This window comes from Hemitrygon akajei, chromosome 1, assembly GCF_048418815.1.
Source record: "Hemitrygon akajei chromosome 1, sHemAka1.3, whole genome shotgun sequence".
NCBI lineage: Eukaryota > Metazoa > Chordata > Chondrichthyes > Myliobatiformes > Dasyatidae > Hemitrygon > Hemitrygon akajei.
This window is the reverse complement of record NC_133124.1, coordinates 125319097-125335312: the sequence shown is the minus strand read 5'-3', so window position 1 is coordinate 125335312 and position 16216 is coordinate 125319097. Positions and strand designations below refer to the sequence as shown.

Sequence of the window (16216 nt, the reverse complement as noted above, 5' to 3'; positions counted from 1 at the left end):
GAGAAATTACTTTAGCCAGAGGGTGGTGAATCTGTCTAATTCATTGCCACAGATAGCTGTGGAGGCCAAGTCATTGGGTACATTTAAAGCAGAGGTTGATAGGTGGAACTAATACTTTGAGTTGCGTATATTTCAATGCAGGGTGTATTGTAGGAAAGGTGGATGAGTTTAGGGCATGGATCAGCATGTGGAGTTATGACATTGTAGCCATGAGTGAGAATTAGTTACAGGAGGGGCAGGACTGGCAGCTCAATGTTCCAGGGTTCCATTGTTTTAGAGTGGGAGTGATTATAGGGGAGGGGTGGCATTACTAGTCAGGGAAAATGACACAGCAATGCTCAGACAAGACAGGCTGAAGAGCTTGTCTACTGAGGCCATATGGGTGGAACTGAGGAAGAAGAAAGGGATGATCACGTTAATATGATTGTTTTCTAGACCACCCAACAGTCAGTGGGATTCAGAGGAGCAAATTTATAGAGAGATCACAGCCTGTTGCAAGAGACATAAGGTTGTGATTGCAGGTGATTTTAACTTTCCACATATTAACTGAGATTCCCATACTGTAACAGGGCTGGAGGGGATTGAATTCATCAAATGTGTTCATGAAGGTTTCTGTCATCAATTTACAGAGATTCCAACAAGAGAGAGAGTGATACTAGATATTCTATTAGGCAATGAGACAAGGCAGATGATAGAAGTTTGTGTAAGAGGAAAACTTTGCATCATAATGCCATTAGTTTCAAGATACTTATGGAGAAGGATAGGTTTGGCTGTCAGGTTGAGATTATAAATTAGAGACAGGCCAATTTTGATGGTCTCAGAAAGGATCTGAGAAGTGTGGATTGGGACAGGCTGCTTTCCGGCAAAGGTGTACTTGCTAAGTGGGAAGCCTTCAAAAATGAAATGTTGAAAGTACAAAGCTTGTGTGTGCCTGTCACAATAAAAGGGAAGAATATGGAACCTTGGCTTTCAAGAGATATTGAGGCCCTGGTTAAGCCTCATAAGGTGCATATCTCAGAAGGAGCAAATGAGGTACTCAATGAGTATAAGAAATGCAAGAGAACACTTAAGAAGGAAATAAAGAGAGCGAAAAGAAGACATCAGGTTGCTTTAGCAGATAAAGTGAAGGAGAATCCCAAGGGCTGCCACAGATATTAAAAGCAAAAGGATAGTAAGGGACAAAACTGGTCCTCTGGAAGATCAGAGTGGTCATCTATGCATGGAGCCAAAAGAGATGGGGAAGATCTTAAATGGATTTTTTTGCATCTGTATCTATAGAAATGAGGCAAAACCGCAGTGATGTCATAGACCATGTACAAATTTCAGAGGAGTCAGAAATCCCCAGAGCCTGACAAGGTGTTTCCTTGGACCCTGTGGGAACCTAGTACAGAAATTGTAGGGCCTAGCAGAAATATTTAATACATTCTTAGTCATGGGTCAGATGCCAGAGGACCGGAGGATAGCTAATGTTGTTCCATTATTTAAGAAAGGCTCTAAGAATAAGCTGGGAAATTGTAGGCTGGAGAGCTTGATGTAAGTGCCGTAACTGGAAGATATTCTAAGGGACCAGATATATGAATATTTGGATAGACATGGACTGATTAAGGATAGTCAGCATGGTTTTGTGTTTGTTAGGTCATAGCTAACCAATCTTATAGAGCTTTTAGGGGAAATTACCAGGAAAGTTGAAGGCTAGCCAATGGATGTTGTTTGCAGGCACTTCATCAAGATCTTTGATAAGGTCCCGCATGGAGGGTTGGTCAAGAAAGTTCAGTCACTTGGCGTTCAGGATGTGGTAGCAAATTGGATTAGACATTGGCTTTGTGGGACAAGTCAAAGAGTGGTTGCCTCTCTGACTGGAGGCCTGTGACTAGTGGTGTGCCGCAGGGATCGGTGCTGGGTCTGTTGTTGGTTGTCATCTATATCAATGATCTAAATGATATTGTAGTAAACTGGATCAGCAAATTTGCGACTGACATCAAGATTGACCATAAGACAAAGGAGCAGAAGTCTGCCATTTGGCCCATCGAGTCTGCTCTGCCATTTTATCATGAGCTGATCCATTCTCCCATTTAGTCCCACTCCCCCACCTTCTCACCATAACCTTTGATGCCCTGGCTACTCAGATACCTATCAATCTCCACCTTAAATACACCCAATGACTTGGCCTCCACTGCCACCCGTGGCAACAAATTCCACAGATTCACCACCCTCTGGCTAAAAAAATTTCTTCGCATCTCTGTTCTGAAAGGGCGCCCTTCAATCCTTAAGTCATGCCCTCTTGTACTAGACTCCCCCACCATGGGAAACAACTTTGCCACATCCATTCTGTCCATGCCCTTCAATATTCAAAATGTTTCTATGAGGTTCTCCCCCCCCCCCCCTCATTCTTCTAAACTCCAAGGAGTACAGTCCAAGAGTGGTCAAATGTTCCTCATATGTTAACCCTCTCATTCCCGGAATCATTCTGGTGAATCTTCTCTGAACCCTCTCCAATGTCAGCACATCCTTTCTTAAATAAAGAGCCCAAAACTGCACACAGTACTTCAAGTGAGGTCTTAGCAGTCAGTGCCTTATAGGGTGACTGAGGGTGTAGTGAACAGCCAGGAAGACAATCATGGCTTGCAGTGGGATCTGAACCAGCTGAAAAAATGGGCTGAAAAATGGCAGATTGAATGTAATGAAGACAAGTGTGAAGTGTTGCACTTTGGGAGGACAAACCAGGGTAGGACTTAACAGTGTCAGCAGTAGGACACTGAACAGTGTGGTAGAACTGAGGGATCTGGGAATACAGATGCATAATTCCTTGAAAGTGTCATCACAGCTAGGTAGCACCTTAAAGAAACATTTTGGCACATTGGCCTTCATAAATAAAAGTACTGAATACAGGAGTTGGGATGTTACATTGAAGTTGTATAAGACATTGATGAGGCCTAATTTGGAGTATTGTTTGTAGTATTGCAGGCCTAATTGGTCAACTACCAACAGGAAAGATGTCAATAAGATTGAAAGAGTGCAGAGGAATTTTACAAGGATGTTGCCAGGACTTGAGGACCTGAGTTATCGGGAAAAGTCGAACAGGTTAGGACTTTATTCCCTAGAGCATAGGAGAATGAGAGGAGATTTAATAGGGGTATACAAAATTATCAGGAGTGTAGATAGGATAAATGTAAGCAGGTTTTTTCCACTTATGTTAGGTTGAGTGAAACTGGAAATAGAGGTCATGGGTTAACGGTGAAATGGGAACATGAGGGGGAACTTATTCCCTCAGAGGGTGGTGTGAGTGTGGATCAAGTGGCCTGTGGAAGTAGTGGATCTGGGTTCAAATTAAATAGTTAAGAGAAATTTGTATGTGTATATATGGATGGGAGGGTTATGGTGGGCTATGGTCCAGGTGCAGGTCAAAGGGACTAGGCAGATTAGGGTTGTACTGTTGTACTGTTGTACTGTTATATGACCCTTACACTCTAAGATTCTGATTCTTGTCATCCATCTTGTCACCAACCTCATCCTCAATCTACTGTTTCCTTATTTTAAAAAATCTCTTAGGTTTCTAACCTCGGATGAAATGTCCTCAAACTGACACACTGGTTTCAATATTAACTCTCCTCAGGCTGGAGAGCTGGATGGGGTCATAGTGGGGTCTTAAGAACCTTCAAATAGGGATAGACTGTTTCCATCCCTCCATTTACGCACCTCCTGCCATTATCATGATGGTCTGCGTGGAGGATTGGAGGGAGGCAAATATTGTCCCCTTGTTCAAAAAAGGTAGTAGGGATAGTCCAGGTAATTATAGACCAGTGAGCCTTACGTCTGTGGTGGGAAAGCTGTTGGAAAAGATTCTTAGAATAGGATCTATGGGCATTTAGAGAATCATGGTCTGATCAGGGACAGTCAGCATGGCTTTGTGAAGGGTAGATCGTGTCTAACAAGCCTGATAAAGTTCTTTGAGGAAGTGACCAGGTATATAGATGAGGGTAGTGCAGTGGATGTGATCTACATGGATTTTAGTAAGGCATTTGTTAAGGTTCCACACAGTAGGCTTATTCAGAAAGTCAGAAGGCATGGGATCCTGGGAAGTTTGGCCAGGTGGATTCAGAATTGGCTTGCCTGCAGAAAGCAGAGGGTTGTGATGGAGGGAGTACATTCGGATTGGAGGGTTGTGACTAGTGGAGTCCCACAGGGATCTGTTCTGAGACCTCTACTTTTCGTGATTTTTATTAACGACGTGGATGTGGGGGCAGAAGGGTGGGTTGGCAAGTTTGCAGATGACACAAAGGTTGGTGGTGTTGTAGATAGTGTAGAGGATTGTCGAAGATTGCAGAGAGACACGAATAGGATGCAGAAGTGGGCTGAGACGTGGCAGATGGAGTTCAACCTGGAGAAGTGTGAGGTGGTACACTTTGGAAGGACAAACTCCAAGGCAGGGTACAAAGTAAATGGCAGGATACTTGGTAGTGTGGCGGAGCAGAGGGATCTCGGGGTACATGTCCACAGATCCCTGAAAGTTGCCTCACAGTTAAATAAGGTAGTTAAGAAAGCTTATGGGGTGTTCACTTTCATAAGTCAAGGGATGCAGCTCTATAAAACTCTGGATAGGCCACACTTGGAGTACTGTGTCCAGTTCTGGTCGCCTCACTATAGGAAGGATGTGTAAGCATTGGAAAGGGTACAGAAGAGATGATGCCTGGTTTAGAGAGTATGCATTATAATCAGAGATTAAGGGAGCTAGGGCTTTACTCTTTGGACAGAAGGAGTATGAGAGGAGACATGATAGAGGAATGCAAGATATTAAGAGGAATAGATAGAGTGGACAGCCAGCACCTCTTCCCCAGAGCACCACTGTTCAATACAAGAGGACATGGCTTAAAGGTAAGGGGTGGGAAGTTCAAGGGGATATTAGAGGAAAGATTTTTACTCAGAGAGTGGTTGGTGAGTGGAATGCACTGCCTGAGTCAGTAGTGGAGGCAGATACACTAAGTGAAATTTAAGAGACTACAAGACAGGTATATGGAGGAAATTAAGGTGGGGGGTTAGATGGGAGGCAGGGTTTAAGGGTCAGCACAACATTGTGGGCTGAAGGGCCTGTACTGTACCGTACTATTCTATGTTCAATGTTAAAACATCTTGGACAGGTGGAAAAAGTTAGTAACATAAGTAAATCAGACTCTCAGAGTGGGCCAAGAGGTAGGCAGATGTAAAGATTGCTGGCCAGTATTCCCAAGGTTTAAGTAACTGAACTGAAAGCAGCCTTCTCTGGGAGATTAGGAGGCAGGAAGTAAGAATTTATGGTACTGATTATTTCAATGCTCTTTGTTCAAAATTAAACCTTAGACAAAGTGAGGTGCAATTACAAACATTTCCAGGTTGTTTTGTTTGTCATTGAGGTTCAAGTAGTCATCATCACAGCTTGTCACACCAGCCAGCCAGCCACTCTAGTGTTGTTTGGTTGACGTTGAGCAGGTCAGTGTCAGCTAAATCAGGTGAGAGTGGGCAGTCGAGCAGAACGTGTTCAATGTTCTGCACCCTTTCACCACACTCACAGGATTCGCTGGTCTTTAAACCCCACTTCACCATATTGTCTCCCGTCCTACAAACTCCCACTCTCGCTCTGTTGAGAGTGCACCATTTCCGTCTGTCGAGCAGTGCCCCGTCTGGCAACATTTCTGTGGGGTCTTGCACTGTATTGTTTGGTGGGGTTCTGGCTTCTGTTTGTTGCCAGAAGTCAATCCTGTATGCTTGGGGGGATGTTCCGTGCGGTAGTTCCTCCACTGTAGCAAAGCTTTTCTTCGATTTTAGGCGGTTGGAAACAGGCACATGATGATGTAGTGGGTGCTGTGGATCCAAGTTCTGTTTACCTTTTTCAATTTTTGTTGTAGTCACACATGTGCCTGGTGCAGTTTCTATATCAGACTGCACTATCCAGGTATGGTTATCCCGGAAGTGACAATGGTCAGTGAGGTTTGATAGTGCTGTGCTTATCCCGGAATGAGAGAGGATCTCATTGAAACCTATTGAATATTGAAAGGCCTAGATAGAGTGAATGTGCAGAGGATTGCTTCCTACAGTGGGGGAGTCTCAGACTGGAGGGCACAGGCTCAATTCAGAGGGATGTCCATTTAGAACAGACATGAGGAGCCATTTCTTCAGCCAGAGGGTGGTGAATCTATGCAATTTATTGTCCAGCCTGCTGTGGAGGTCAAGTCATTGGATATATTTAAAGCAGAGGTTGATTGGTTCTTGATTAGTAAAGGTGTCAAAAATAATGGACAGATGGCTGGAGAATGGGATTGAGAGGGAAAATAAGTTAGCCATGATTGAATGGCTAATTCTGCTCCGATGTCTTATGTCTTATGATCAGATACTTAGCTGCTATCCTTACTCCCAAGACCCTTGACCTATCCATCCCTCCTGAGGCCATATCATTCCTATTTTCTGAACTTATGATCGCCTGAGAGTTCCAGAGAAGACCCTAATCTCCTTTTGCCCCTGCCCACCAACAACCTGTCAACACCCTCAAAAACCAGACCCCTCTCAGGCTAGGGCCATTGACCCTTTCTCTTCCCCAGCTGATGCAGCTCCTGTCCCAGGCGTAACATTTTCATTCTTGGTAGAGTGAAAAATCTCAACTGCAGACATGGCTGAATGTTGTAGAGGCAGACCCACAATGGAAAGATTGCTGGAACCCTTCCACATGAGTGCATGGTGTACCTGTAGCAGCAAACTCCAAATTCTAGACCAGGCTCTCTCGCAGGATCACTTGTGGTCTGGATCGAACAGAAGAGCTCCCTTCCCTCCCTCTTCTCCCTGTTGCAATCTGCAGCCTCTAATCTCATCCAAACCCACCTCCTCCCTCCATGCATTGCCAGGACATGTATTCGGATTGCTTGCTGAAGCTTTCTATCACTCGGTAAGTTTCAAGCCAATGAAATTATATCATTATATAACCCGAGCTCTGAAGTCTAGGTATGTGACATCACTGAGGATATCTGGGCACCATGTCCTTCTTGTCAGCCTTAACCAGTCCGGCTATTCTCCATTGACCTTTCTCATTTACAAGATGTTTGCTCACAGAACTGCTGCTCACTGGACGTTTTTCATTTTTTGCACTGTCCTCTGTAAACTCCAGAGACTGGAGTTCATGAAAACCGCCGGATCAGCCGTTTCTCAGATACTCAAACCACCCCAACTGGTACCAAAACTCTTTCCACGGTCGAAGTCACTTAGATCACATTTCTTCCCCATTCTGAGATTTGGTCTGAACAACAACTGAACCTCTTGACCATGTCTGCATGCTTTTATGCATTGAATTGCTGCCACATGATTGGCTGATTAGATATTTGCATTAATGAGCAGGTGTGCAGGTGAACTTGATAAAGTGGCCACTGAATGCAAACCTGAAATCTTATAATGACGCCATTACATAACTGGGTTTTTCCACAAATGATGCCCTATTCCCACTTCCCAGTAAGCATGTTAATTTTGTTGCTCTGTACAAAGATGTCTGACCTGTTCATTTTCTATTTCACTCTCGGACTTTATGATCCTGTGGTCCCTTTTAAATTTTCCACTTCCAGTTTTTACAGAGTGCTGGCTTCCACTGGACCGGCTGCTGATCCCCAGGTAACGTGGGTGACCGATGTCCGCACTTCTCACATCCCGGCCAGACTGCAAAATGAAATACCAGTGTCATCACCAATGAGGCAATTTTTACAGAAACCAGTGAGAAATAACAACACTATAGGTTGATCAGGCTAGGACTTTTCTCCTTGGGGTGAAGGAGGGTGAGTAGTGACCTGATAGAGATATACTGCACTCTGCAAATTCTTAGGTACATACTGTAGCTAGGGTGCCTAAGACTTTTGCACAGTACTGTAATTGTTAACGTGAAGTGGAGAGTGAGTTTGTAAATCTGGTGGGAATGATGAGGTTGGAGCACCGTAGGAGGGGTGTGGGACAGTTGGCAGAGGAGTGCCAGGGGCCAGTGGGTCGTGCTGGTGCGGACACACCCAGCCTTGAGACATCACACAACGTCATTTGGTTCCAAACAATTGGGTTATAGATCATTGTAGAAAGTCCCTCCGGTACTTCCCCTCCCTCCCCTCTCCCTTCCCCTTTTCCCAACCATGGTTCCCCTCTCCCTGCCCCCTTCCCACTCTCAGTCCACAATAGAGACCCATATCAGAATCAGATCTATCTTCACTCACATATGCCATGAAATTTGCCTTTTAATAACAGCAGCAGTAGAGTGCAATGCATGAAATTACTATATTGCTGTGTGCAAAATTCTTAGGCACCCTAGCTATAAATATGAGCCTAAGACTTTTACTCAGTACTATACAAAATGAAAAGAGGCATAGATCAAGTAGCCAGCCAGAGACTTTTTTTCTCAGGGGAGAAATGGCTAACGTGAGGGGGGCATCATTTTAAAGTAATTAAAGGAAATCATGGAGGATGTCAGAGGTAAGTTTTTTACACGGAGAGTGGTCAGTACATGCCAGGTTTGGTGGAAAAGGCAGGTACATTAGGGATATTTAAGAAACTCTTGGATAGCCATATGGATGAATACAAAACTGAAGCGTTATGTAGGAAGGAAGGGTTGGCATGACTGTATGTTCCAATTGTCAGCTTTGTCCTGGAAAATTATTCCATTATGTTATAAGGTGGCTTGATAGGGAGCCTGTGGCTGGGTTAGCAAGGGTGTGGGAAGTAACAGAGGAATAGGGATTGTAGTAGGTCTATTAAGTTGGTCAATTTCTTAGAAATCCTGAGGTCATCAATCCTTACTTTGTTGGGAGGTGAGGAAGCAACCTTCACAAATTGTGGACTTGTGCTGTTAGAAATATAGTTCGTGAACCCCAGGCTGGGAACTCCTGGTCTCCATAGTGGCAAAAGGTGGTGGTATCCCAGGGGATTATCTGTTTCCCAACCCCAGGACTGGGATTTGGGTTTAGATCCCAGAAAGTCTATTCTGCATTGGAAGTTTTAGATTGAGTGAATGGGGTAGGAGAGGAAGATGTCCAAGGATGGGCAGTGAAGGAACTTCAATGTTCAAAATTCAAAGTAAATTTATTATCAAAGTACATATATGTCACCATATACAACCCTGAGATTCTTTTTCTTGTGGATATACTTAATAAATCTATAGAATAATAACCATAACAGAATAAAGGAAAGATAGCCCAACGAGGGCATTCAGAGTGCAGAAGACAACAAACTGTGTAAATACAAAAGAAGAAATAATAATAAATAAATAAGCAAGAAATATCAAGAATGCGAGATGAATAGTGCTTGAAAGCAAGTCCATTGGTCGAGGGAACATTTCAATAATGGGGCAAGTGAAGTTGTGTGAAGTTATCCCCTTTGGTTCGAGAGCTTGATGGTTGAAGATTTGGTGGTCTGGGAGAAAACATTACAGCTTTTCTTGACCCAAAGTGCTGGAAGAGGGCATAACTCTTCCATTCAATATCCCTCACCTTCCTTTAACATAGAAACATAGAAACTAGGTGCAGGAGTAGGCCATTCAGCCCTTTGAGCCTGCACCGCCATTCAGTATGATCATGGCTGATCATCCAACTCAGAACCCTGTACCTGCTTTCTCTCCATACCCCCGATCCCTTTAGCCACAAGGGCCATATCTAACTTCCTCTTAAATATAGCCAATGAACCGGCCTCAACTGTTTCCTGTGGCAGAGAATTCCACAGATTCACCACTCTCTGTGTGAAGAAGTTTTTCCTCTACTCGGTCCTAAAAGGCTTCCCCTTTATCCTTAAACTGTGACCCCTCGTTCTGGACTTCCCCAACATCGGAAACAATCTTCCTGCATCTAGCCTGTCCAATCCCTTTAGAATTTTATACGTTTCAATAAGATCCCCCCTCAATCTTCTAAATTCTAGTGAGTATAAGCCTAGTCAATCCAGTCTTTCTTCATATGAAAGTCCTGCCATCCCAGAAATCAATCTGGTGAACCTTCTTTGTACTCCCTCTATGGCAAGAATGTCTTTCCTCAGATTAGGGGACCAAAACTGCACACAATATTCTAGGTGCGGTCTCACCAAGGCCTTGTACAACTGCAGTAGAACCTCCCTGCTCCTGTACTCAAATCCTTTTGCTATGAATGCCAACATACCATTTGCCTTTTTCACCGCCTGCTGTACCTGCATGCCCACCTTCAATGACTGGTGTACAGTGACACCCAGGTCTCGTTGCACCTCTCCTTTTCCTAATCGGCCACCATTCAGATAATAATCTGTTTTCCTGTTCTTGCAACCAAAGTGGATAACCTCACATTTATCCACATTAAACTGCATCTGCCATGAATTTGCCCACTCACCTAACCTATCCAAGTCACCCTGCATCCTCTTAGCATCCTCCTCACAGCTAACACCGCCGCCCAGCTTCGTGTCATCCGCAAACTTGGAAATGCTGCATTTAATTCCCTCGTCTAAATCATTAATATATATTGTAAACAACTGGGGTCCCAGCACTGAGCCTTGCGGTACCCCACTAGTCACTGCCTGCCATTCTGAAAAGGTCCCGTTTACTCCCACTCTTTGCTTCCTGTCTGCCAACCAATTCTCTATCCACATCAATACCATACCCCCAATACCATGTGCTTTAAGTTTGCACACTAATCTCCTGTGTGGGACCTTGTCAAAAGCCTTTTGAAAATCTAAATATACCACATCCACTGGCTCTCTCCTATCCACTCTACTAGTTACATCTTCAAAAAATTCTATAAGATTCGTCAGACATGATTTTCCTTTCACAAATCCATGCTGACTTTGTTCGATGATTTCACCTCTTTCCAAATGTGCTGTTATCACATCTTTGATAACCGACTCTAGCATTTTCCCCACCACTGATGTCAGACTCACCGGTCTATAATTCCCCGGTTTTTCTCTCCCTCCTTTTTTAAAAAGTGGGGTTACATTAGCCACCCTCCAATCCTCAGGAACTAATCCGGAATCTAAGGAGTTTTGAAAAATTATCACTAATGCATCCACTATTTCATGGGCTACTTCCTTAAGCACTCTGGGATGCAGACCATCTGGCCCTGGGGATTTATCTGCCTTTAATCCCTTCAATTTACCTAACACCACTTCCTTACTAACATGTATTTCCCTCAGTTCCTCTATCTCACTAGACCCTTGGTCCCTTACTATTTCCGGAAGATTATTTATGTCCTCCTTAGTGAAGACAGAACCAAAGTAGTTATTCAATTGGTCTGCCATGTCTTTGTTCCCTATGATCAATTCACCTGTTTCTGACTGTAAAGGACCTACATTTGTCTTAACCAATCTTTTTCTTTTCACATATCTATAAAAGCTTTTACAGTCAGTTTTTATGTTCCCTGCCAGCTTTCTCTCATAATCTTTTTTCCCTTTCCTAATTAAGCCCTTTGTCCTCCTCTACTGGTCTCTGAATTTCTCCCAGTCCTCAGGTGTGCCGCTTTTTTTTGCTAATCTATGTTTCTTCTTTGGACTTGATACTATCCCTAATTTCCCTTGTCAGCCACGGGTGCACTACCTTCCCTGGTTTATTCTTTTGCCAAACTGGGATGAACAATTGTTGTAGTTCATCTATGCGATCTTTAAATGCTTGCCATTGCATATCCACCATCAACCCTTTAAGTATCATTTGCCAGTCTATCTTAGCTAATTCACATCTCATACCTTCAAAGTTACCCTTCTTTAAGTTCAGAAGCTTTGTTTCTGAATTATCTATGTCACTCTCCATCTTAATGAAGAATTCCACCATATTATGGTCACTCTTACCCAAGGGGCCTCGCACGACAAGATTGCTAACTAACCCTTCCTCATTGCTCAATACCCAATCTAGAATGACCTGCTCTCTAGTTGGTTCCTCGACATGTTGGTTCAGAAAACCATCCCGCATACATTCCAAGAAATCCTCTTCCTCAGCACCCTTACCAATTTGGTTCACCCAATCTATATGTAGATTGAAGCCACCCATTATAACTACTGTTACTTTATTGTGTTATGATACCAGCCCCCTCCTTCCTGAGAATCGCCAGATCGCTATTAATTCGGGCCTTGGACTCAGGAAATGAGAGACAATGCAACGGGTTTTGACCATTGTTCTTAGAGACACCTGTGTGGATAGCGACTCTATACTACGTGCCAGCTATCATGGCTACATGGACACCCTCGGGCACTGTGGGGTGGGGATTGTATCACCCTACCTTGATTGACATCTACAACTCTGCAAGTCAAGATAAAAAGGGGACTGCAGGAGGCAGTACCCCAGCGACGCACCAGAAGGAGACACCATCGCTCATCGCTCCCGTGATGACGGGAAGCTGTTCGGGAGCCACGTGTGATTCGGTTCCCCTAGTTTGGGGAACGAGTGGCTGATAACCCCGAAAGGGACTTCGAACTGACAACGGGGAACCCACGTTTCCAATTCAACGATTTGAGTCCAAAAGGCTGGCAAGTTTATTTTCTCACCAAAATTCTTTCTCTCTCCAACCAGTGAAAACCCAGCGGTTCCCAAATGGCAAAAAGCCTGTATGAACTGGCGAGACTTTTATATTTCCATCGGACAATATTTTTACCCCTAGACAAAATGATAGAGCCACTTCTTATTGTTGATTATTACTATACCCGCACTTTAGATTGAGTATTGACGACGTATATTATCTGAATGTTTGTATTAACCTTAATTTTTGTGCCCCTTTATAAATAAAAACGTTTAAAAATAGTACCATCAGACTTCAGCAGACCTCTCTATCTTTGCTGGTAAGTGACCCAGTTACGGGGATCGTAACAACTTGGGGTTCTCGTCTCAGGATTTGACACCAAATTGGGAGGCCAGTGAATCGGGATTGTAAGTCAAAATTTGGATCTGGTACGCGGGTAGCCAGACGGGAAACCAGCAAAGATGGACGTGGAGGAATTTATGAAAGACCCAACTCTGGGGGCACTAGAGACGGCCACCAAATCAGACTTGGTAAATTTGGCGAAGGGGTTAAGCCTCACAGAGGTGAGGTCATCAATGAAAAAGCAGGAAGTGCGAAGGGTCATAACTCAGTATTACATTGGGAAGAAGGTGTTTGCAGCTGAGGATTTGGAAAATATCCCTGAAAAGGTACTAGCGAGTGGGACGGATCAGTTAGAGTTGGAGAAATTAAGGTTGGAACATGAATTTAAAGTAAAGCAGCTGGAAGCAGCTGAGAAGGAGAAAGAAAGGGCTGAGAGAGAAAGGGAGCAGGCGTTCCAGCTAAAGGAATTAGAGGTGAAACGGGAGCATGAGCTCCAACTAAAGGGGTTAGAGGTGAAAAAAGAGCAGGACCGAACCGAGAGGCAAAGAGAGCATGAAATTCAGTTAAAACAGCTGGAGGCAGCTGAAAAAGAGAGGGAGAGAGAGTATGAGGAGGCAGAGAAACAGAGGAAACATGACTTGGAGATGGAGAAGTTAAGGCAAGAGCGAAGAGATCAAGGGTCAGACCGAGAGGAACGGTTTAATGTTAGTCGGGAGTTGATGTTAGTACCTCCGTTCGAGGAGACGGATGTTGATAGTTATTTCTTGATTTTTGAAAAGGTGGCAATGAATCAGAAGTGGCCCAAAGAGCAGTGGGTGGCGTTGTTACAAAGTGTGTGTTAAAAGGGAAGGCACAACGAGCATCTGCGGCGTTGTCCATGGAGGAGGGGGAAGCGGAGAATTATGCCAAAGTAAAGGAGGCCATTCCCCGGAGTTACGAGCTAGTACCTGAAGCCCATAGACAAAGGTTCAGAAATTTACGGAAAGGGTGGAATCAAACGTATACCGAGCTAGCCCATGAGAAGGGTGTGCTCTTGGACCGTTGGTGCACCGCGGAACAGGTGGATGAGGATTATGGGCGTATCAGGGAGTTATTTTTGATTGAGGAATTTAAAGGGTGTGTTCCGGAGGAGATCCGGATGTATTTGAATGAGAAGCCGAATAAGTCCATCTCAGAAATTGCTAGGTTCGCAGATGAATATGCCCTAACCCACAAGACAAAGTTTCCCTCAAATAAAAGTACCCCGAGAGACCGTGGGAACGATCGAGAAAGTCCGCTGGCTGAGGCAGAGGTCCCGCCGGGAGCTAGTGGTAAGGTTGAGGGGGAAAGGCCAGGCGGCCCGAGATTTCCGGGCTTGACCTGTTTTAATTGTGGAAGGGGGGGGACATATTGCATCCAGGTGCTTTGCTCCGAGAAAGGAGCCAGAAAAAGGGAAAGCAGCGGTCCCTATCGGGTGTGCAGTGGTAATCAGAAAATCGGCAAGAGGGTGCCGGGTAGGCAGAGTGCGCGAGGGGTCTGAGATTTATCTGTTACACGGAACCGTGTCTTTGAGGGAAGGGGACCCACCAATTCCCGTACGGATTTGGAGAGACACGGGGGCGGATTAGCGGTAACGTGTTAAAATTCGGACCTCAGACGGGAGAGGTAGCCCTGAGAGGAATAGGAAAATGGACAGAAATGGTGTCCTTACGTAGGGTCATTTTGGATTGTGAGCTGGTGTATAGATCAGTTGAAATAGGGGTGCCATCAGAATTCCTGAGAACCAACGTGGACGTCCTTCTTGGGAATGATTTAGCAGGGGGTAAGGTTTGGTCAGCCATGACTATGACCCGCCGACTGGTGCGTGTTGAGGCCCCGCCCCTAGCGTCCCCGAGCTATACCCCATGCACGGTCACTCGCAGCCTGTCGAGAGCGGCAGCTGAGAACGGGAGCAGTTTAAAATTGGCCAGTTTTGATTTGGCCAAGACGTCTTTACCGACCCTGTGCCACGAGGGTTTAGAGGGTGGAAAGACGAAGAATAGTAAAGTGAAAGGGGGTAAGGGAGAGGAGATAGATCATCCCTTAGCGAAGAGAAAGATCCTAGAGGTAGGAAATAAAGATGAGAAACAGATAAAGCTGTTAAAAGGTCCAGAGTTGGACATGGATGATCTGTCTGGGGTGGCAGCCCTGTTTGAAGAAGTTGAGAGTTATAAAGGTGTTCCCGATAATGAGATGAGGACAGTCCAAGATGAAAAGGATGCCACTACCTTGGAAAGGTCTGCTGGGTTGGCAGATGAGGTTGTTTCAGCCCATGGGGTTGAGTTTACTCCGGAAGGGAGTTGCCCAGAGAGTAGCTGGGAGGAACAAGGGAATTTGGAATTTGAAAAAGGTACGGGTATTGAAAGCCTGGAAGAGGTCAATGTCCCGTTTGAAAGTGTCCAAGACGGGGATGCACGTGGTCCCGAACCTAGTCACGGAGCTCAGAAAAGGTCTGAGGTATCTGATTCAGCTGAACGAGACGGCCATCCTTTTGGGTCAGATAGACTGGGTTCAGTGAAGACAGGGTTAACCCTGGTAATTGGGGGAAGTGAGGGTTCCCAGGTGTTTGTACACGAAGGGGTGGTGAACTTTAAAGTGGAACTCGACCATGGGGGGATAAATATTATTATTGAAGGGAATGGAAAGTTTGTAGTTCCCAAATCGAATGAAAAAATTTAAAACCCTGCAACTCGCTTACAGAGTAAGCCGGGAGCTGCCGGGGCCCCACACGCTATTGTTATTCAAGGGTGTGGTGTGAAAAGGCAGCATTTGACATGCTGTCTGAACAAAGCGGGATCGCTTGCAGATCTTAAATTGGAAACTAATAGCATGAAGGGTCCTGAAGAGAAAAATAGCAACTTGCTTAAAACTAAAGAATTGGGTGGAAATGAACTAGGTTTGGGACCCGGTGTTGATAAGATAACTCCTATGAATGAGGCGGACGGGAGTTTGCCCCGCCAAACTACTCGAGTTCCTCCCGTAGAAACTCACCGGAAAAAAGGTGACGGTTAATGGGGGCGCCATTTTTAAATAGGAAAACTGGCTGTACGCGATTTTGACAAAGCATGTGAATAACAAAGACAACCCCCTTGGAACCTGCCTGTTAAGTTGAAATCTGATGCTACCAGCCTTTAGTCAGGTACAAGAGGGGAAAAATATTAAAGGAAGTGCCACTGTAATCGTTACCTATTTAGATGCTGAATTAAATGTATAACTGTATAGCTCTGTAGTGAAAAGAAAAGCTTGTGTATTGTGTTAGATTCAAAAATCCTGTAAGACTCTGTACGAATCTGTTTTTAACCGCTGGTAAAAAAACATTTTTTTTAGAGGGGAGGTGTTATGATACCAGCCCCCTCCTTCCTGAGAATCACCAGATCGCTATTAATTCGGGCCTTGGACTCAGGAAATGAGAG

The 16216-nt window shown here is 44.6% G+C and overlaps 1 protein-coding gene across 1 annotated transcript in view; it reads right to left on the bottom strand.

Annotated features, from left to right (window-relative positions):
• Positions 1-16216, bottom strand: part of LOC140716058 (regulator of G-protein signaling 22-like) — a 54674-nt gene that overhangs the window by 11435 nt on the left and 27023 nt on the right. The window contains exon 9 of the mRNA XM_073029008.1: positions 7510-7668. Within this exon, the coding sequence (XP_072885109.1) occupies positions 7510-7668 (159 nt within the window). The remainder of the gene's footprint in view (positions 1-7509; positions 7669-16216) is intronic.